Source organism: Pararge aegeria, chromosome 4 (genome assembly GCF_905163445.1).
Source record: "Pararge aegeria chromosome 4, ilParAegt1.1, whole genome shotgun sequence".
NCBI classification, from domain to species: Eukaryota; Metazoa; Arthropoda; class Insecta; order Lepidoptera; family Nymphalidae; genus Pararge; species Pararge aegeria.
Genome location: NC_053183.1, coordinates 21167324 through 21190345, shown reverse-complemented (window position 1 = coordinate 21190345; position 23022 = coordinate 21167324). Strand labels below are relative to the sequence as shown.

Genomic DNA, 23022 nt, shown 5'->3' with positions numbered 1-23022 from the left:
CAGAGACATTATTATTGAAGAAAAGTGCAAGCGTGATAGACGCAATAGAATAATTATAATAATTCTAAGAAACAAATAAGTTGTATTTTGGTTTACAATTTATGATTAATTATAATCTATTGGCATTTAATCTCGTTTGCTTTGAACTAAATTTTAATATCAACCAACAGTGTAACCGGCAGAACCGGTGACCCAAGTTAGGTCAGCGGTTCAGCATCTTTTTTAAACGGCGGCGAGATATATATAAAAAAAAACATGCAAAAGCAGTCTCTTTTCATGCAAGAGGGATGAGAAAAAAAAAACCTAACCTAACCTAAATTTCCTAGTAATGTTAGGGGTCATTGAATAATATAAAACAAAAAAGCTAACCTAACCGAGTGTTAGAATATTCTACATTTTACTTTTAACATACTCACCACTTTATCCAATCCTTTTACTCCTTACAAAAGCTTACCGTGCCCAGTAGCAACACATAATGTGACTCTCCATTCCATAAAGACGGTTAACTAAACCGAAAGTTATAATCAAATCACTATTTTGTTTTATATTGTACTGGTTTGTTAATATCCTATTTTCACACTTTGCAAAGGACCCATACCCACGTGTCCATGTTGAGTAAAATAAGGGTATAACAAATATGTAACAAATAAACTATATATGTTTATTTGTAAAAGTATGAAAGAAAATGTGTAAGTTTCACATTTTGTTTCATGCTTTCTAATAAATTAAATAAATAACCACCACCAATAAAGACGAAGATTTTTAATTAAGAAAAAGTTTAAAAATACACAATTCGTCCGAGATTAATAAGCATAAATAGAAGTAGTCTTTACAAAATATAGATTCTATTCTAGATAAATATTATTTCTACGTAATAGTAATCACAACAACATTCACAATATTTACGGAGAAAAAATACATCGACCGAGCTTCCGAGGGGCTCGACTACGAAAATTATTGTCGGGGAGAGGGGGAGGGAGAGCAGGGCGCGCCGACTAGCGCAGCGACACGTCCAGCGTGGACGCCGCGCGGCGCGTGCGGTAGCGCGGCGGCGGAGCGCGGGCCGGCGCCGCGTGCAGCGCCAGCGGCTCCGGCGGCGCGCGCGCGGGCCCGGCGCCCGCCAGCGCGTCGCCATGCTCCAGCGACCACTGCCGCCGCAACCCGCGCGCGCCACTCGCGCCCCTCGCGCCGCGCGCCTCGGGCCCCGCCGCGGCGGCCGAGCTCGTGCGCAGGTAGCGCGCGCGCCTCGCCGGCGGGCTGCTCTCCGCCGACGCCGCGCCCGAGCGGCGCCACGCGGGGCCGGCCCTGCCAGCCGCGCCGTCCGCGGGGGAGGGCAACGAGTCCTGGCGCTGCGCGGCCCGCGCCGCGGACGGGTGGCCATCCTCGTCGGCCGCCGCCGCCTCGTTGTCGTTTTCGACATCCGCTTCGAACAGCACTTCTTCTGATCTAGACGAGAAGGAAAAGCTTTTATAGATTATCAAAGAATCCCATATCATGATAACGCGAATATGTTTACAGAGCGTCGTAAGTAATAAATATAAAGATTTTTAATTTAACTGTGTATATTATCAAGCATAAAACGTGCTGATTAACTTTTATTCATAATAATAAACACAGTGTAACAACTCGTTGATCACGAAAACCGAAAAATCCAACTGATAGCCCGATGTTGTCGCCCGATTACCGAAGAAAATTCGAAATTCTACGGCTAGTGACGTTGGACTTGGGTCTATCAAATTATCCTGGAGAGTAATTCCTTTTATTTTTTCATATAATTATAGCATAGCATTTATATTCCAGTTAGTAAACCAATTACTTCCTACACTTAATTTCGTACATCCTCGTAAATCGCGAGAGAAGTCCTTCCTTACACTTTAAAGACAAAAACCGTTCTCTCTTTACTTGACTGATTAGTGGAAGTGAAGTAGAAAAATAATTTAAACTGTCTCAGACAATATTTACGCTACACAAGGTTCAAACTACCAAAGTAGATACCTAAAATACATACAAACTTTCAACAATTGATACCAAATTTCGTTTTTGTTGCAGTTATTGATATGCCACTTCATTATTTAATTTTTATTTAGCTAATTACTATAAATTTGTATATATGTTAATTATTATATCTCTCTTTATGTTTTTGTGACTTCTGTCGGTCATCTATTTTCCTTTCCTTACATGAACTATTTGGTGTGTTGCAGGGACAAGTTTTATAAAATAGCACGTCCAATGCAAACCAGAAGGGTGGCTGCTATGGTAGACCAATTAAAACTAAAAAATGCACCCCGTGAACTGAAGTCACTAAAACGACTTAATACTCAAACACTAAAGCAACAAGATGACAATGAACTTGAACTGAGAGCAATTATTGTCAAAAACTCCCAAGTGAAGACTAAACTGGCTGACCTAAACAGTGTCCGTGATCCTAGAGGAGCGTGAACAACTCCAGGTTGTGTTTAGCTCATACAATCAATGCATAGCAACATATGATGAGGGTCTGGGAAAAAATTATACGTTGGAGGGTGAACCAAGCAGTGCACATAAAACTATTAATGACTTTCAGGCTCAATTAAGTAGTGCTGAAATTGTATCCACAAATAATTTATATGATGAACTGCTTGCTTCATCTTCTACCGAACCAATGTGCATCGATCTGACTTGTGATAGCCATTGTCTGATCCAAAAAACTTTTCTTCCATAAAAATTAATTAAAAACCAGCAGGCAAGTAAACCTGGCAATAAGGAAAGAAAAGGAATAAGTTAAAAAAACCTGTTTTTCACATAAAAAAATAACAGCAAAATATGATACAGATGTCCAAAACTTAAATGATCAAATGAAATGGTTATAAGATTCTTTGACAACTGTCACTTCTAAATACAAGCTGTCAGAAAAGCAGATCCATGAGCAAATCCTGGCAGCCGATGAGTTGTTAGCCCTAGGAACGTATAACATGGTTCGTTTTGAATCTTTAACGAATAAATGTCAATGTACTAATGACATACCTGTCAAGACTGTAGTAATATTCACAGACTCAGAGATAGTTCACAGACAATTTAGATATTTGCCCAGAGCAGTCTGGAAGTGTCACACATGTTCCTGCATCCTTAGATTCTACTTTGTCAACTAAAGCTGAAAAACAAAGTATTATAATTTCTGACCAGCTAGGTAGCGGTTTAGGTCCTATTATGAATTGTTGCCTAAACTCAGTGACTAATGTATATGTTCACCGGGGGCTAGTTTTGATTGTGTCATTAATAGCTTAACTGAAAAACAAATTGATAGTCATACAAATGTTGTTTTCCAGGAAAATTAAACCAAAAGGCAGACTGTTTAAGCAGAAATCCAGTTCTAGAACATTATGAAAATACTGAAGGCATTTTAAAAGTGGTAAATTTAATTAACCTAGAAGACATAAAAAATGATCATTAAAAGAATGTAGACACACAAAAAAAGAAAATTATTTTTGAGAATGGAATTTACTATAAAATTCTATACTCCAAAACTCAAATTTTTCGAATTTGAGTTTTGGAGTATAGAATCCAGTAATTTTATTAAATTAATGAAAAATGTCAAACAAAGCTACAATATTAATGTAGTATTAACGAATCAGTAAGTATTCTGGTATAAATTCCAAAGAATTCTAATATTTTTTGAAGAAGTAATATATAATTAATAGTTATCCTTAGATAGATCTATGTAACATGTAGCATGAAGACCATTTTCATATTAACTTAATGAAATACTAAATCGGACTTTAATCAATAAGATAAGATGTAAAATCAATGAAAATGATAAAAAAAACTGCGTGGACCACTATTGCAGGGAATTGTGTCGAAAAATAGAAAGGAAAGGAGCACACGGTTACGAAATTTGCTCAGATGTACTAAAGAAGATCTCTAAAGAGATAGAAGACTAGGCCTTGCGAGCACACTAAATCTCACAACTAAAATAACAAAAAAATAGACTTTCACAGAGAAGAATATAAGTTTGAAGTGGGAGACAGAGTCTATGTAGAAAACGGGAATCGATTAAATAAAAAGTAAATAGATGAATTGAGGATTGGACTATACAAAATTCTGAAGAAGATTTCCAACTCAATTTATGAAGTTGATACCGGACGCAACAAAACGGAATCAAATCTCTACCACATAACAAAACTATCTCCAGTTTTTATCAATGAATATAATAAATCTGAAAACCTCTTTTTCCGAGTTCGTATATCGAACCTTTTTTTAAGTCACCAGTGTTATTTACAGTCATAGGTGACATTTAAAAATATATATAAGAGTTTGTTTTAACGAGAAATTATTTTATTCAAAGATCAGAAGTTTCTTGTATTTTTATAGAAACACAAAATATTCTTTATTTCAACTACCCATTGAAGGGTTTATTATCAACATTGTTATATAAATATGCCCGTGTCTCGGCAGCGTTGGATTTGACTAAACTGGCGTCACCGGACAACTTTTAAATTCAAGTTAATACGCTCTAGGACCGAGGAATCTGTTTGCTCGAGGATAACAATGGCGCTGCCCCGACATGCACCTCTCTGTCATCAGTTTAACCAAAGATCGGCATCGAACAAGACCGGATCATGTTATTCTTTAACTGCAGGGAGACGACGGTTTCAGCTACATTTGTGCTAATCGTATCGGAGGCGCGCGGGGTCGCGGCGGGCACGTACTCGAGCGGCGGCGGCGTGGGCAGCGGCTTGTCGAAGCCATCCTTGCCCAGCAGCCAGTAGGTGAGCATGGCGCCCTTGCCCTTGACGGGCGTGAGGCCGCGCGCGCGCAGGCGGAACCCGCCCGCCGCCGCCAGGCGCGCCGCCGTGGCGCCCGACAGCTGCACGCGCCACGCCGCGCCCGTGGACTCCATGCGCGCCGCCGTGTTCACGGCGTCGCCGAACAGGCAGTAGCGCGGCATCGTGAGCCCCACCACGCCGGCGCACACGGGCCCCGAGTGCAGCCCGCTGCGCAGGTACAGCGGCGCGTCGGGCAGGTGCGGGATGCGGAAGCGGCCCGCCTCGTGCAGCAGGCGCAGCGCCATGCTGGCCACGCGCTCGGCGTGGTCGCGGCAGCGCAGCGGCAGCCCGCCCACCACCATGTAGGCGTCGCCGATGGTCTCCACCTGCGGGGGCCGGCGCTGGTCAGCGGCTCGCGCGCGGGCGCCGCGGGCTCACCTTGTACACGCGGTACTGCTCGATGGCGGCGTCGAACGCGGAGTACAGGTCGTTGAGCAGGTCCACCACCTGCACGGGCGTGCAGCGCGCGGCCAGCGCCGTGAAGCCCACGATGTCGCTGAAGTAGATGGACACCTCCTCGAACTCCTCCGGCTCCACGCGCAGCCCCAGCAGCAGGCGCTCCGCCACCGACCTGCGACACGGGCCGGTCAGCGCGCCCCCCCGGCGCGGTACGGGGGGGGTGTACTCACGGGGGCAGCATGCGGTTCAGGAGCTGTTCGGTTTTCTTCTTTTCCATGTCGAGCTGCTCCGTCCGATCCTTGATTAGTTCTTCCAAGTTATTGCTGTATTTTTCCAACATCTCGAACATGGAATCGACGATATTCGTTTTCCTGGAAAATATCAAAGACTTTAGTCGCTATTCGCATCGGAGAGCAGAAGATGCAACTCGGACGCGCGACGTCACCTGCCGCGGTGCATCTGCCGGAAGAGCTCGGAGAGGCGCGCGAAGTCGGGCCGCAGCTCGGGCTGCTCGCTCCAGCACTGGCGCATGACGGCCACCGCGTCGGGCGGCGCGGCGCCCAGCGACACCGAGGGCCGGACGAGCGGCGGCGGGTGTCGCAGCTTGTCCACCAGCTCTGCGGGAGAGGCGGGTCAGCGCGCGGCGGGCGGGCGGGGCGGGCGCGGGCTCACCTTCCGGCGTGAGGGCCAGCATGCAGTAGGGCTCGCCGCGCACGATGACCTCCTGCATGATGATGCCGAACGAGAACACGTCGCCCGCCTGCGTGCCGGCCGGCGCGGCCGCCGCGGGCGCACGCAGTAGCTCGGGCGCCGTCCACAGCAGCTCTGCAACAGGCGGGCGTGAGGCCGGCACGCGGGGCGCGGGGCGCGGGGCGCGGGTACGCACCACGCGCGGCTCGCGGCGGGTAGGGCAGCGCCTGGGCGCCGACCAGCGCGGGCAGGCCGTAGTCCGTGACGCGCAGCACCCAGCGCGCGTCCACCACGCAGTTGCGCGACGACAGGCGCGCGTGCACGCGCACGGCCGACTGGTGCAGGTGGCGCATGCCGCGCACCAGGTCGGTCAGCAGCGACAGGCGGAAGGTCCAGTCCAGGCGGATGTCGTCGGCCACCAGCACGTCCTCCAGCGAGCCGCGCGCGCAGGCCGCGAACACCAGCGCCGGCCGCAGCTCCGCCAGGCAGCCTGCGGGTCGGCCGGTGAGTCCCGCGCCGCGGCCGCGCCCGGCCGCTGGCGGAGCACTCACCGATAAACGGGTTCACGTTTTCGTGTCGCAGGCTCTGCATCACCAGCAAGATGTCGACCGTCTTGCGGCGCAGATCGAGCGTGGCGGCCGGCAGGTACTTCATGTGTACGGGATCACCCTGTGGGAACGTGGGAAGAAATATGACTTTTTTTTTAAATTTATTTATTAGGTTTTAGTAAACTAGCTTAGGAAATACAAAATTGAGAAACATTAAGTTATAGTACAAACCCAATTACTGGCAAACCGGCACGCGTATCTGAAAAAACACAAGTGTGGGTTCGCAAGTGTACAATGATATTTATTTATTATTTATATACGCGACAATCAACAGGTTACAACAACAACTCTTAAAAAGTAAACAAAAAATGAAAAACATATAAATGTAATATTGTAGACCCACTAACACTTTGGAAATCTGCTTATATTACCCCTATTCATAAGAATGGCTCAAGAAATATGGTAGAGAATTATCGCCCCATCTCTAAACTTTGCCTTGCGGCCAAAGTTTTGGATCGTATTGTATATAAACAATGCTATAATGTCCTTAAGTCGCAATTTAGTCAGAACCAACATAGTTTCTTAAAGGGTAGATCTACGGTCACAAACTTAGCACTATTCTTAGATTTTCTTACTGATAAGTTAGATAGTCGTGACCAAGTTGATGCTGTATATACTGACTTTAGCAAAGCTTTTGACAGGATTGACCACATCTTGCTTCTAAAAAAACTGGCCTCCCTTGGGATCAGAGGAGATTTGTTTCGCTTGTTTTCTTCTTATATTAATAACAGACTTCAAACAGTTGTGTTAAATGGTTTTAAATCAAATTGGATGGCAGTACCGTCGGGTGTGCCTCAAGGGTCCTAGTTGGGACCCTTTTTATTCACTATTTTTATTCATGATATCGATCTTTGCTTTATACATTCAAAATTTTTACTTTTTGCTGATGACTTGAAGATATTTCGTACAGTCAATAATGTTAAAAATGCGGAACTTTTACAAGCTGACTTGTTTAGATTAGATGATTACTGCATTCAAAATAAACTTGATCTTAATGTCTCTAAGTGTAACTCTATATCTTTTACTAGGAAAAAGGAACCTTTTTTCTATGACTCGACTCTAAACTAATTTTTGATTATAATATAGATTCTTTTGTGACCAAAGCATTTAAAGCTTTAGGTTTTATTATACGTGTTAGTAAACCATTCAAAAAAAATTAAAACCATCAAAATCCTCTACTGTTCACTGGTCCGAAGTCAACTAGAGTATGCTTGCCAAATATGGAATCCTGCGTATCACATTTATATCAATAAAATAGAAAGTATTCAAAAGAAATTTATCAGATTCCTTAAGCACAAATTTCACCTTCCTAAAACTTCCTACGAAATATCATGTTCGGATTTACACCTTGTACCCCTTCATACACGTAGAAACATTGCCGATGTTTGTCTCTTACTTAACATTGTTAGAGGGTCAATAGATAGTCCGGAATTACTTACTAAGTTAGATTTATTTGTACCCTCGCGATTACCTAGGCATAAAAAGATTCTGCACGTACCCTTAACTAAAACTAAGAATTACTTTATAATCCGTGTCTCTCGCCTTATTAATTCTGTTTACAATGACCCCGAAATTGACTTATTTTATGGTAATACGAACAGTGTACGTCGCAACTTAATGCTAACGCTGCGTTATTGCTGGGTTCTATCAGGTACCCTTGTTTATATAAGACTTATCTGTGGAAACCTGTTATTAGTATTAAGTGAACCAATTTGTTAACTATTTAGTATCTACAACTGTTGGTTTTCCAATTAAAGAAAAAATAAAATAAAATAATGAAGCTTAAAAGTAGGCCAGTAAGGTTTCACACGAGTAACTTACTGATCCTGTTTGATATATTTTTATACCGTTTTACACTTTACATTCACATAACCATACCTCAAACACACATAAAAATAATCACTATAACATTTTATACTACGAATGCACACATAAATATATAATTTACAACATAAAATTCAATAACGATGGAATTAATGATACTTATCCTTTCGCCAATACATTTCTTATCATAGGTGTCATCTTTGATATCCAACTGTCAAGCTATTGCATCTATGACCACTACTCTTAATTCACTTGCAGTCCTCAAAATGCATCTCAATATGGATAACTCTCTTAATGCTCAGAATGAAATAGACGAATTAGAAGTCGGACGGGCTATTCTTTGTGATATCGAGGCTCTTACGAAATACGCCCCTATAAAAACGAATGACTTAACTATCATATCCCAAAATATTAGAAGTGTATATAGTAATATTGAACATTTGTACGTTACCCTGAATTTATTTAAATTTGACCCTGATATAATTATTCTTAGTGAATGTAGAATTTATCATAATAAACCTGTTCCAAATATTCTAAATTACACTGCACATTCTACTACGCAACACATCAACCAGAATGATGGTGTTATATTTTATGTAAAAACTCTATAGTTGTAACGTCAGTCAAAGCAATTAATCTAATGCACGCATGTTTACAAATAATTACATGCAACACTGTAATTCTAGGTGCGTACCGTTCTCTCTCCAATATCTAGAGTCAGTCAATTACATAAATTATTATTTTGCTAAAATAGGGAAAGATTTAGCCGAGGATATTGTTTCAAGTAGAGACCCTTCGGACAAACTGAATGTTATACATAACATGCAGCTAAATTCTCTTGGGCTGTTAGATACTGATGAGAGGGAAGTAAACGACGTGCTTATGAACCTTAAGACCAATAGTGCCCCTGGCTAGGATAAAATTCCCTCCAGTTATCTCAAACTTGTCAAGGAACAGCTCTTTCCTATTTTATGTCATTTAATCAACCTTTGTCTAAATAAAGGTGTTTTCCCCTCGGCATTTAAACGATCCATCATCACTCCGGTTTATAAGAATGGAGATAGAAACGATATAAATAACTACCAACCGATATCTGTTCTACTGTCAATTTCAAAAATATTGGAAAAGATCATGAATATTAGATTATTAAATTACTTAAACAAATACCGACTGCTCTTAGATTCCCAGTATGCGTTTAGACATGGAAAATCCACAGATGATGCTGTCACTGCTCTAACCTCCTTTATAGATCAACAAATGGACCGTAGCAAAAAATGTTCAGCATTATTTCTTGATCTGAAGAAAGCTTTCGATACGGTATCCGTATCCCTATTCTTGTAAAAAGTTAGAAAGCTTTGGTATAAGAGATGAACCCTGGCCTTGTTTAAAGACTATCTGATCAGACGCACCCAAAGAGTTAAAATTGGACAGTATATAAGCCAAGATATCAATATCTCCTACGGTGTTCCACAAGGTAGTGTCTTGGGGCCTACGCTGTTCTTAATCTATATTAATGTCAAAATCTGTAATATGAAAGTTCGTAATGCAAAGCTTTTCTCTTACACAGATGATACCGCTTTAGTATTCTCTGATACCACTTGGGAAAAGGTAAAATGTAAAACTGAACAAGGACTCACTGATGTAACTAGTTGGCTAGGAGCTAACCTGTTAACACTTAATATACTTAAAACGAATTACGTATGCTTTTCTATCTACAACAGAACACAGCTTAAGGACAATTTTCCTATAATATTACATACCTCAAATTGTTGTGGTAACTGTAACGGATGCTCTACCATCAGCAGGGTATCCTCCACCAAGTACTTAGGCATCATTATAGATCAGAGACTATCTTGGTATGAACAAATAGAAGCGATAAGCGGTAGAATAAGAAACAAACACGATCACACACAGATTCACCCACACATATACACACATTCCACAAGCTTGCATGCATGATAAAAACAAAAATAAATAAATAATATACAGCTGAATTAGAAAAATTTGCTCAATGTTTGAACACATTTTGTTATAGAAGAGCGAGACATCCTGATACAAGTTTATTATATTATTAAAAGGAGATCTCAGCATAATAATTAAGTGATGAATGTAATTGTTTATGAAATAAAATTTATTTCCTCATTCGCTATTTGAGGCTAAACGGAATTGTTTTTTTTTATGAACTGACAACAAGGAAATAAAAATGTATTTGATTATTTCAGTCCTTAGGATCGAATAGGATCCTTATAAAGTGGATTCAAAATGCTGGAGCCATACTCTAAGAGACCCCGAATTAATGCAAAGCAGACCGTTTTGAGAGCCGTACAAGATTTGGAAGTTTTGCAATTACGCCAAAATATGCCCAGCAATTTGTAGCATTTACTGATTAATTGTTCTATGTGTGTATTGAATGTCAATTTTTTATCCAAAATAACACCTAGGTCTTTAACAGTATACACCTCGTCAAGCAACAGATTATTAAGATAATAAGAAGTTTGATGTGGCATGCGTTTCTTTGTAAATTTAATATGTCGTCATTTATTAATATTAAGAGGCAATTTATTTTTAGCAGTCCGACATGCTATTTACGTTCTTTTGAAGAGATTCAGAGTCTAGAGGAGTTTTTAAAGCTTTAAATATTTTCAAATCATCAGCAAACAACGTGAAATCGGAAGATTTAATGTGATCACACACATAGTTAATAAACACTAAAAACAACATAGGGCCAAGGTGGGTCCCTTGTGGGACACCAGATGGAACCCTGAACGTATCTGATTCGTAGCCACAAACCACAAATTTCAACCCCGAGAGCCAAAAGAGCAAAGTTGCCTGAATACCAGCATTGTACCATTTGGATATTAAGATCATATTTATTGATTCTATTTTCGTACTGCAGAAGATGGCTGTTCGAGTACTATATAAAATGGGCCCAAGAGAGTCTTTAAGAGATAAATTAAAATGAGCTAAAATTATGAAGGTGCATATTAATTAATACATATTTGAAAATTTTATTTCTAACATATTTTAAAAAGAAAGTGGAATGTAACAATATTAATATTAGAAATAATAAACATAATTGTATTGTCACCAAAATCCAAAGTGTATACAAAATTTCAGATTAATCGGTTGACTATGCGGTGAAATTTGAATTACTAAATTTGACCCAAGAATAATAAATAAAACAAACGGGGTGAGCTAAATAAAACCGTTTAAAAACAAAATTGAAGCGCAGTTTATTAGGCTGCGTAAAATTTAAAATTCATTTAAGGGTCTTTTTATAACAAATTACCAGATGAAATCCTTGAGATGTCTCTCAATAAGTTCAAAGTTTATATAAAACGTAAGCTTAAAGAAAAATCCTATAATAAGAATTACATGTATGATAAAAAAGCTTGGGGATGAATTGCTCTTACTTCATAGCTCAACATTAACGAGACTGTGAGATGGTGATAACAAAAAAAACCTGGTTTAATTTGTTGTAAGCTCTTCTTAGACCAGGGCGCGTTTTAAACCCTCCTAGCTTTAGTTTAAGTTAACGAATGCAGTTATCACCATCACTAACATTAGTGTAACATGTTAAATGTATGAACGCTTCATAAGTGCCTGTAATAAGGTCTACATGAATAAAATATATTCGAATTTGAATTTGGAATTTATGGTTGCCCCGATCGAACGCCTTACTTATTATTATTATTATTATTATTATTATAGCCTCTTTATTTCCATAATACATTTTTATCAATTATTAATACATTATAATATTTGCATGCATAAAAATGATATCTATATATATATATATATATTAAATTCTTAGTAATAAATAATAAAATCAATTTTCACTATGGACCCCTATACGGGTGAAGGCCTCCTCCATTTTTCCCCACGACTGTCTGTCCTTTGCTTTAGTTAACCAATATTCACCGGCTTTTCTTATTATTTCGTCAACCCATTTTTCTTTCGGTCTACCTCTTTTCCTTTTGCTTGTTGGACCTTGCCAGGTGGTTACTCTATTTGTCCATTTTTCTTTGTCCATACGTGCAATATGACCCGCCCATTTCCATTTTAGTTTTTGAGAATGTTCTAAAGCATCTATTATTTTTGTTGTTTTTCTTATTTCTGTATTTCTTATTCTGTGTATTCGTTTTATATTCAGCAAACTCCTTTCCATCGCTCTCTGACATACTTGTATTCTATTTTTAGTTTTATTATTATAAATCCATGTTTGGCAGCCATACGTAAGACAGGGTAATAAACAAGAGTCGATTATTTTTTTCTTTAGCTTTAAAGGGATTTTTGACTTTAAAGTTTCTTTATTGCTCCAGAATTTATTCCAAGTTATGTTAACTCGTCTTTTAACTTCATCTTCGAGTCTGGTCTTAGAGAAAGATATTAGTTGTCCCAGGTAAACATAGCTTAGAACGTATTCTAAGGTGTTGTTATTAACCCATATCGGTATAACGTGGTGATTTGTCATGACCTTGGTTTTCAGAGTATTTAGTTCTAAGCCGATCGTATTGCTGACATACCGATCGTACTGAGTAGTTTCCCATTAATATTGATTCTTTTTCTATCCCAGTTTAAAGTTTTCATTATACTTTGGAGCACAGTTATAAAAATTCTAGGCGAGAGGGGGTCACCCTGTCTGGCGCCTCTACAAATGTCTATTTCAGGGCCATGTCTCTCTAACTTTACGCGGCTTTTGCTTTTGCAGTATATGTCCTTTATGAGATCTATAGTTTCCGATGGTACCTCGCACTCCTGTAGAGCCTTCCATATGCTTTTATGTGATATAGAGTCGAAGGCTTTGGCATAGTCAATAAAAGCTAGGTAGAGTGGTCTATTTTGCTCTGTATATTTCTCTATTATCAAATTTAAAGTGTGGATGTGATCTGTTGTTGAGAAGTTTTTTCTGAAGCCTGCTTGTTCCGGTGGTTGAAACTTCTCTGTGAATATTGCAAGGCGGTTCTCAAGACAAGAAGCAAATAATTTGTACATGTTTGGTTGTAGGCTTATTGGTCTGTAGTTACTAATATTGGCAGGGTCTCCTTTCTTATAAAGCAGGATTATATCAGATTGTGCCCATTCGTTGGGTATTGTTCTGTCATTTAAAATCTTGTTAAATAAAGTTGTTATATATGGCGCTAGTATAATTTTTCCCAATTTGAGTGCTTCATTTGGAATTCCATCGGGTCCGTTGCTTTTGTCGGTTTTTAGCGATTCAATATGTTAACTCATGTGTAGAGAATCTATCAAGAGTAGTAGAGTTCTGGTTGGTCGTTTCGAGTTCAGTGGGAGCATCTCTTGACGAGTATAAGTTGCGGAAAAATTTTGTTGCGTTTTCTAATATTTTAAATCTTGTTGATATTTTCGTGCCAGATATATCTTCTTTTATATAAGGTATCCATTGTTTCGAGGTATCAAGATTTTTGAGACCTCTCTTTAAACTTCCGGTTGATTCAAGATGTGTTTTAATTTCCTTTATTCTGCGTTCCATGCGATCCCGTTTCAATAATTTGTAGATGTTTTTGTAGAGGTATGTACGTTCAACTTTTTCTTGTTTTGTCAGATTTTTCTTCCGAGTTAATAAATTTCTTCTTTCGATAAGACATTTTATTTGTACAGGGATAATATCCCGTTTTTTTGTTGGTTTCTGTTTAATTGAACTTAAACTGGTAAGTATTGTATTTTTAATTTTGTTGTATTGTGACTCTACATTTTCATTTTCTCCTAGTTCAATTTCATTTATATTAGTTTTTAAGGTTTGCATGAATTGTTCTTTTTCTTCTAAAGTATTCAGTTTAGTTTTATAATTTTTGAAATTTGCTCTACTTTTCTTTATAGGCGCGATTTTTAATGTGCATCGTAGGAGACGATGGTCGCTGGGAAACGTTAAATTTGATATACATAATTTCAAAGTTTGAGATGTTTTCTTTTCTATTGATTAATATGTAATCTATTTGACTTCTTCTTTTCATTGGCGAGAGCCACGTCCACATAGCTTTATTGTTTTTTTTAAATAAACTATTTGTAATGTATAGTTTGTTTTCCCAACAGAACTGGAGTAGTTTTTCACCTCTTTTGTCTCTATTTCCGTATCAGAACTTTCCCAGTATGCTTTCACCAAAAGGTACTCGCTGTCCAACACGGGCATTAAAATTGCCTAATATTATTTTTTGGTTAGTATATTGATAATGTGCAGTCTGGAGTTGGTGGTAAAAATTATCGATTTCTTGGTTGCTTGCATCAACAGTTGGCGCGTGTACCTGAACAATAGTGAGTTTCGTGTTGTTGAAATTGAGATTTAGGATACAAATGCGTTCGGAGATTCCAATAAAGCTCTCAATATTTAGCTTATATTCTTTTTTAATAAGGAATCCGACTCCGTATTGACCTTTTATCTTGCCGAAATAGCAGAAAATGTGTTCGTTTTCTTCTCTAATATTATAACCAATTCTTCGTATTTCAGCAAGGCCGATAATGTCGTATTTTATTTTCGAAATCGCTCTCTTAAAATCAAGTAACCTTTCTTCTGATAGTAGAGATTTTGCATTGTAGGTACATATGTAGAGCTTTTGTATTAGGGATGGAGGGTTGTAGTCTTTATCCCCCGCGGTGACAAGCCGTATTGGGAGATGTAGAGGGGCTTCTTTTACTCGTTTTTTGATTGTGTGTGTTTCTCAGTCGAGCTGGACTCTAATCCTTTTTTTAGTGTTATGTTGTTCATGTAGGATGTAATTTTATTTGTTTTATTTTTCTTTGATATCTGTCTGGCATTGCTTTCGTTGACTAAGGTAATTTGGTGTTCTGGGGATGCTGACAGATTTCGTTTTTGTTTCCTTGTATCTGACATGTAATTCCTATTTTTGAAATTTCCTGGCAATCTTACTATTTTGTCATAACGTAATACAACATTTCTTCCGAGTTTACGTTCTTTTTCTACTTCTTCTTGCAGTTCCTTACGCTTCAGCAAAACATTTGGTGGAAAATCTTCTTTAATGTTAACGACTGAGCCCTTCAGTGCACCTTTTTTCTTTAAAATTTCGATTTTCCGCCCTAGTGTCGTAAATGTTACTAATAAATCTTGTTCTCTTTTTTGCCAAGTCTTCTCACAAATTCTATTTCAGATTGTTCGATGGTAATCTTCATATAATTTCTTATGCAACGTATTACGTATTACGTTTAGTGTATTTTGCAATTCCTCGTATCCCTGCTCGGTCTCTTCTACTCCATAGAATACGAGATTTTTCTTTCTAGCCTGTCTTTCTAAATAATCTATAGTTTTTTGCTGCTGATTTATTTTTATTTCCAGGTTGCTTGTTCTATCTTCCATAATTGTAAATTTTTGGTTAATATTGTCGTTAATAGCTTTAGTGATATTTTCTTGCATGTTTTTTATTTCCTGTTTTTGGTTGCATAGATCGTCTTGGATTTTTTTAAGGATTTCCATAACATGCTCCATGTTTACGTACTATTGGCGTCCTCTAGTGGTGAGCAGTTGTATTGGAACCCAAGTGTAGTCGCTTGCTATCAAGTTGACGCGCGTACGCAGCCAATTGGACATCTAGTTCGGACATCCGCCACTAGATGGCATTATCAGTAAAATTTATGTGTAGTGATTTGCAATTTTATTTTTTAGGTTATAATAATTTCATTATTCACTTTTTACTAGTAACGTCCTTCTTTGCACTAATATTTCACGGATTGACGATTAAAAATGACGATAGTTTGATTTCCACTTCAATCTTGTTTGTTTTAGAACAGTTATTATAGTTTTTGTTTTGATGATTTGTATGGCGGTTATTTGTCCATTAATTGCACAGTTTATTTGAATGTTATTGATTTCACGATAGTTTAGCGTTTATTGCACAAAGATTATCACTTTAATTGCATAACTAGTCACTTCTTCTATTTTTAATATTGAAAATACTACGGAGCTGAAGTAAACACAGGCACAGTAGCGCCACCTCTCCTTAACGCCTTACTTACGTCCATATAAATAGCATCGACTTTATATACCTTATCAATGTTGTAAATTATTTGAGTCGTGTATTCAGTCTAATTCGATACTACAGACATTTTATTTCAAAACCGTGTTGTTGAGCAATAAAGATGGACTTTGCTTACATGAGATAACAGGGAAATTGGTTTATAATTAAGTATATCATCTACTTGACCGCTTTTCGGAATTGGTACAACATAAGCAAATTTCCATTTATCTGGAAATATCCCCGTGGCAAGAGAGCGATAATAAAATAAGGTAAAGTGGATAAGCCAGAGTTGCCGCGCAATTTTTAAATTTCTTCGTCCTGCGTCCTGCAATATTGATGATTACCACCGACCTCTGGAAATAAATGTTGGAGCTCAAGATATAAAAATGTTAACCAATAATCCAAATATTGTTAAATATGATTTCCGAAGAGCTAATTACCAAATAATAAATGATTTCTTGACCTCAGTTAACTGGGGAGAATCCTTTAAAAATTGTAAGAATGTTGATGATATGTTAAATGAATTGAATACTACACTTAATAATACATTAATAAGGGATATTAAGTCGATGCTATTTATATGGACGTAAGTGAGGCATTCGATCGGGTCGACCATATGATCTTAATATCCAAATTGTATGATGCTGGTATTCAGGGAACTTTGCTTTCTCTTGGCTCTCATCCTATTTGTCGTGCAGGCAGCAGAAGGTTGTGGTTTGTGGCTACGAATCAGATCCGTTAAGGGCCGCCTTGTCTCTATGTTGTTATTAGTTTATATTAACGATTTGTGTGATAACATTAAATCTTCCAATTTCACCTTGTTTGCTGATGATTTGAAAATTTTTAAAGCTATAAAAACTCCTCTAGACTCTGATTGTCTTCAAAATGACTTAACTAGCATATCAGACTGGTCTGCTAAAAATAAATTTAATCTTAATATTAAAAAATGCCAACATATTAAATTTACAAAAAATCGCATGCCTCTTGAAACTTCTTATTATCTTAATAATCTGTTGCTTGACTGTATACTGTTAGAGACCTAGGTGTTATTTTGGATAACAAATTGTCATTCAATGCACACACAGACCAATTAACTAATTTAGGCGCTCACAGTATCCTGGGCCCTGGCTAGGATCTGCCGGGAGCACAACAAGCTATTCCAAGCTCGTGCCGACATCCACTCATGTTCTCTTCAGCAATACAAAACAAATCTGCAACAATATATTAGTACAGCTAGTTGATAATTGCCTCATAACATTTCTGTTTTGTTTTAATTTAAGTTATGTTTTTTTTCTGTTTTCAACTTCATCATACAGTGTTTCCTTCGTTACAAAAATAATATCATTGTAAACTCGCGAACCCGCACTTGTGTGTTTTTTTTCAGATACGCATGCCGGTTTACACTACAACTTTATGTTTCTCAATTTTGTAGTTCGTAAGCTTGTTTCAGTGTATAATCGGTTGGTGAACCTAATAAATAAATAAAAAATAAATTGAAAGTCTACTTGACAAAACAAGATGAACAGCGTACAAAAGATCAACCTAAATAACACCTCAATTCCACAAAAATTTCGAAGTAATGCTTATTTGCCTTGATCCTGATTTTCATTTACCGTACTTAGTAGCAATAATGACGCAATTGGCGTCTTTTGCACCAGTGCCACCTTTTCTAGTCAAATCTCTGTAACCATAAATACTCAAGCCTGAATGAATGATTATTATTTAAAAGTCAAGCACTTTAATTTAAAAACAACTTGTCAGCGCACCTTGTATCTCGTGCGGCGGTCGGGCGCCAGGCGCGTGACGCTGCACGTGGACGACGGTGCGGACTGGCCCAGCGGCTCCGGCCGCTTGAGCAGGTCCGGCCGCTCCGCCTCCGGCTCGTTGAAGTCGTGTAGCTGCTGCAGCCACGACAGCATGGACTCCATGCCCTCGCCCACGCGGCGCCGCTCGTCGGCCGGGAACTGGAAGTCGGCGGCGGCCAGCACGGGCGCGGCGCGCGGCCGACGTCTCCGCCGCCGCCGGGTCGTGCGCCGCGTGCACGCCGCGCCGCCCGCCAGCGTCGCCACTGCCGCGCAGGTCGCACACAGCACGTACAGCGCTGCAGTCACACGCGACGACGTTACGTCGATCGGCACGTAGGCGCGCGGCGCCTTGGGGACCGGCGCGTTGGAGCCCGGCGCGTCGGCGTCCGGTGAATCGGCGTCCGGAGCGTTGGCGTCCAGCACGTCGAGTGTGTCGTTCACGCCACGCTCCGCGCTTACCCGCTGCAGCTCCCCCTCCCCGGTTTCGTCGGCGCGCACGCTCGCCGCCCACGCCACGGGCGCGCCCAGCGCACGGCGCGCGCTGGCCGCGATGGTCGCCACGCGGGACCACTTCAGACTCCCGCCCATAAATACACTTTTGTATAAAAAAAAATGATTGCGTAAAATCTCTACACCCGTTCGCCTCGCTTCTAGGTGGAGCAGACAAGCTTCTAAAATTTCATCGTAAATTGATGTTACCGCAGATTCGATCTTCGGGAATTCATCACTAAGAATGAGCAAGCGATCGGTCAGAGCCTCGTCGAATTTGTCGAGGCGAGCGTACGTATCCGTGCCGGGCGCGTCGCGTCTGCGTCGAATCCTAGAGCGCCTCGTGCGGCGCATCTTCGAGCGTCGCGGCGCATTCTCTCGGGGAAGCCGTCGCTTCTCAGTCTGCGAGTCGACCGCCTCGAGTTCGTTCCGCCGGGGAGTCGATCGCATTCCAAAAGTTTTTTTGAAAGATTCGAGATAATCCGCTGCAACGACACGTGGCACCGGTCGCGGGGTCGAGGTGAAATGTTCGTTCGATGCGACGCGCTCCTCCGTCGTCGACCCGCCGGTGACATCGTACGACGGGTCCGTCTCCGCAGGATCGGCGACATGCAGAAGGAGTATATGGGTCGTATTCATAGCGGCTCCGGGTGCCATCGGCACATCGCTGGACGAGTCACATAGGATGATAACTGAAACAATTATAGAACGGCTTCGTTATTAGTAAGAGAAAGCGTCCGTCGTCGTCTCCGCGGGACTGACCGTGCGGCGGGCGCCCCGCGGCGGGCGCGCGGCGCACGGCCACGCCGGCGGCGGCCAGCGCGCGCTCGGCCCGCGCCAGCGCCCAGCCGCACTCGCCGCGCGCGGGCGGCAGCAGCGCGCGGCGCCAGCGCAGGCGGCCCGCCAGCAGCGCCAGCGCGGCGGCGCGCGCGCCCGCCTCGCCGCACGGCGCGGGGCCGGGCCGGCGCAGCGCGCGCGCCGCCTCGCCCAGCGCGCCGCACACGCGCGCGCCCAGCCGCCCCGCCGCCGCCACGTCGCCGCCCGCGCCCAGCGCGCCCAGCGCGCTGCGCGTCACCGCTTCGGGCCAGTTGGCGCCGCAAGTCTCTACGGCAACGAAATATAGTCCGAGTTCCATTATAAAATTTGAGAATAGCGTCAACTTACGTCGGCGGACTCGTTGAGTGTTTACGAGAAATAACCTTTCGCGAGAAATATACGACAAAATTATTAAGCGAAACATGTTGAGAAAAACCTGCAAATAGACCCGATCGGTATTTACAAAAGCATTCGACCTAGTCGATCGTAGCCATCTTATTGGAGTTGTGAGTAGGTAGTGGCTTGAATTGGCTATAAAAATATATCTAACTCACAGGTGCCCGCGACTTCGTCAGCATTTGCTTTTAAAGCATATTATGTTGTGTATTCTTGTAAAGAAAAATCGGGTGTAGTTTTCAAAAAGGTTTTTTTTATGAAGTGCATGTCTAAAAATAACTGCTTTGTTTGGGTGTAGTCCTTAAATTTTTTAAACTCGCTCTTCCTTCTACATTAAATTTACGATTGGAATGAATTAAAAGGACTGTTATATAAATACTCTTGATGATACAGCTATTTATTTAAATAAGAATTAATACTGCGATTTGTAACTTTTGTTTCTACGTCTGTCTGTGTAGTTAGAGCTTCACAGTCCAAATTGTTGCGGGGCGGTCCATTTAGTTAGTATATTGCTATCTAATTTTGCAGATAACATAAAAACAATCAGCTCGTCCCAGTGGTCCGTTGGTTGTCCTAAGCTGGCTAATGCACGTGTAAAGAAATAGGGAATAACAGCACTTTATCTGTGATAAACCCGATGATTATATTAAATATATCAACAAACCATAGTTTGTATACTCATTAATAGTGTTTTGAAAATAGACTAATGACCTTTAGTAGATATAAAATATAGGATCTATGGGTGACCCGAGTTTGACAAGATAGATTGGCGGGAAAGAAAAGTTAGCACGGATTTAAATTAATTAATTGAGAAAAGGAGATTAAGTAAAGTATTGTGGAAAGAACGTTACAAATTGGGAGTAGATGATTTATAATGGAAACGATATACTTAACGTAATATTGTTGTGGCGAAACAAGAGTCGTATGTACTGGTGATGCAGTTGTTAAAAGTTGTTGGTACTATGGTTGTACCTGATGTTGCATCAGATAAGTATATCTCATCCTTTAGGTTATTTAGGTATCATATGTGGAGCCCTAGCATTATTTTACACAGACAGTTTTTGTAGCAGAGGTCGCTCTATACAAACAACTTGTTCCAAAAATCCTGATGTTATAAGTGATAATCTATACATTTAATAAAACTGTAACTGGAAGATTTCTGTACATTTAATATATTTTGAAAGTTTTGACGGGGGGACACTTTATAATCGATATTGAGTCCACTGTGTTGGACTAATATATATTTTTTATTTAATTTTTGTCTGTCTGTCTGTCCGGGCATCACGTGAAAACTACTGAACGGATTTAAATAAAATTTGGTATAGTAGTAGCTGATATTCCGGGTCAACATATAGGATACTTTTTATCCCGATAAACAATAAGTTTCCTCCGGGATATGGGATGAAATTTTTTATCAATTTTCTTCATATCTCTATTAAATTTGCAACGATTTTAATCATTCTTTTTTTATTTGATAGTATATACTACATGTATTGTCTAATTTTAATGAAGATCTGATGAATATTGTTGGAGATCAAGGACGTAGTTCTTCACAGATAACAGCAAGTCGCAAGGCATATGGGACAACGATCGAATGCATGCGTACCATCCTACTAATATTATAAATGCGAAAGTTTGTGAGAATAGATGTTTGGATGGATGGAAGTTTGTTACGCTTTAACGCCACAACGAATGAACCGATTTGGCTAAAATTTGGCAGAGATACCTACAATATAGTCTGGCATAGCTCATTGGCTTCGTTTTATCCCGGAAAAGCAAACAGCTTCTACAGGATAGCATCGCTATTTTTTCCCCATCTGTGTTTCAAAATCCGCGCAACGGAGTTTTAGATTGACGTGGTTTTTTGGATAGCCATAAATGACGGTGTTTTTTTTAAGTCGACTTATTCGCGGACGAAGTCGCGCGGGTCCGCTAGTAGTAGATAAGTTTGACCCGTCTTATGTCTTGTATCAAAGGGCCTAGCATATGACAATAACAGATGACAATATTGTGTTTATAAGTCTTGTTTTGATTGATTGAATAAAAGAGCAACGGTAGAGTTTCTTGCCAGTGGTCTTCTCTGCCGAAGACAGCATTCCGAACTGGTAGTAGAGTCATTTGAAGGTAACAAGTAATATGAATTATAGAGAAGCTTAATATACAGTATTAGAGTCAGTCCAGTTGTTTTATTTTACTCCTTGGGAAAACAGGGTTATAAAGTACAGACCCACAACACTGCTCTAATGCAGGTTGGTGGGCTTTAATGATATCTTTTATAAAATTAATACCTTAATAGTAACGAAGAATAATAGTCATGAGAATAAATAATGGCTGCTAAGAAACTAGGTACTTAGCTTCAATAATACTGTTAATTAATGAAAGATATAAGTGCCATCCTGAACATTGTTAGTATTGAAGTTAATATCTGGGTCATTCACCATCATCTATTTTTTTAGCACACGCATATCTTTTGTAACGTGGTCTATTAAAAATCTCAAATACTTCTCCGACTAGCGTGGAATCTGCTTGAAATTAAACAATGAGTTTATATGATGATTAAATGATGATTTATCAAAATGCTCTTATTGTTATAGCGGTTACAAAGCAATTTCCACGCCTCAGAGTAATTCGCGGATTAAACATAAAGATTCGAAATTGTTCGCGCCGCATCGCCTTCTAGACATGAAATAAAGTACTGGAATTTGTGTATATTAGTAATATGCCAATGATTGTGAACAAAGCCTTCAAATGTGTCACGGAACTCTAACCAACGGAAATACGCGCCATCAAATTTAGCTACTTCGATTCTAGACAAGAAGCATCTAAAAACGATCCGTGCCTCATATGCTCACAGTCTACCTTTCTTGTGAATTGTCGTCGAAAAATTTGGCAGTGGAAATGTTAATAGTTAAATATGCCCAAAACTTTCGCGTTCCTCAATTTCAGCAAGAATATTTTCTGGACTTAATACCTCAATGTCATTTTGCAAGTCATCAACCTTGACTGACAATGCCTCGAACTGAGCGCGCTTAACATTCAACTCAGTTAGCCGCATACTTACTGTTTAACTCCAATCAAATCGAAATACCTGATTATTATTATTAATTTAGTGATCTGCCCTTTGGCGGACGATCGCTTAATAATGAACTCTATAAGGAACTGCTTTTATCTGTTCCGTGAGACATTGTCAGGTACTTCAGGTAAC

General features: G+C 40.2%; 1 protein-coding gene across 1 annotated transcript; it reads right to left on the bottom strand.

The window, feature by feature from the left end:
• Nucleotides 1-805: 805 nt before the first annotated feature.
• On the bottom strand, nt 806-22872 carry LOC120637571 (guanylate cyclase D). The gene is made up of 12 exons (XM_039909407.1): nt 22743-22872; nt 19368-19709; nt 18078-19297; nt 6443-6560; nt 6088-6381; nt 5874-6026; nt 5647-5818; nt 5432-5572; nt 5181-5373; nt 4686-5128; nt 1128-1446; nt 806-1052 (listed from the first exon to the last, which is right to left on the bottom strand). Exons 1-12 carry the CDS (start codon nt 22870-22872, stop codon nt 996-998), a joined length of 3582 nt encoding a protein of 1193 aa, XP_039765341.1. The 3' UTR covers nt 806-995.
• Between the last annotated feature and the right edge of the window lie 150 nt (nt 22873-23022).

Bases quoted from the DNA above. Each gene is read 5' to 3' on its own strand.
- LOC120637571 (XM_039909407.1), bottom strand. From the start codon at position 22,872: ATGCGGCTAACTGAGTTGAATGTTAAGCGCGCTCAGTTCGAGGCATTG. The intron at 19,710-22,742 runs GTTTTGGGCATA...TCGTTGCCGTAG, and splicing joins TGAAATTGAGGAACGCGAAA to AGACTTGCGGCGCCAACTGG. The intron at 1,053-1,127 runs GCGCTGGCGGGC...GCCCGCGCTCCG, and splicing joins GGTCGCTGGAGCATGGCGAC to CCGCCGCGCTACCGCACGCG.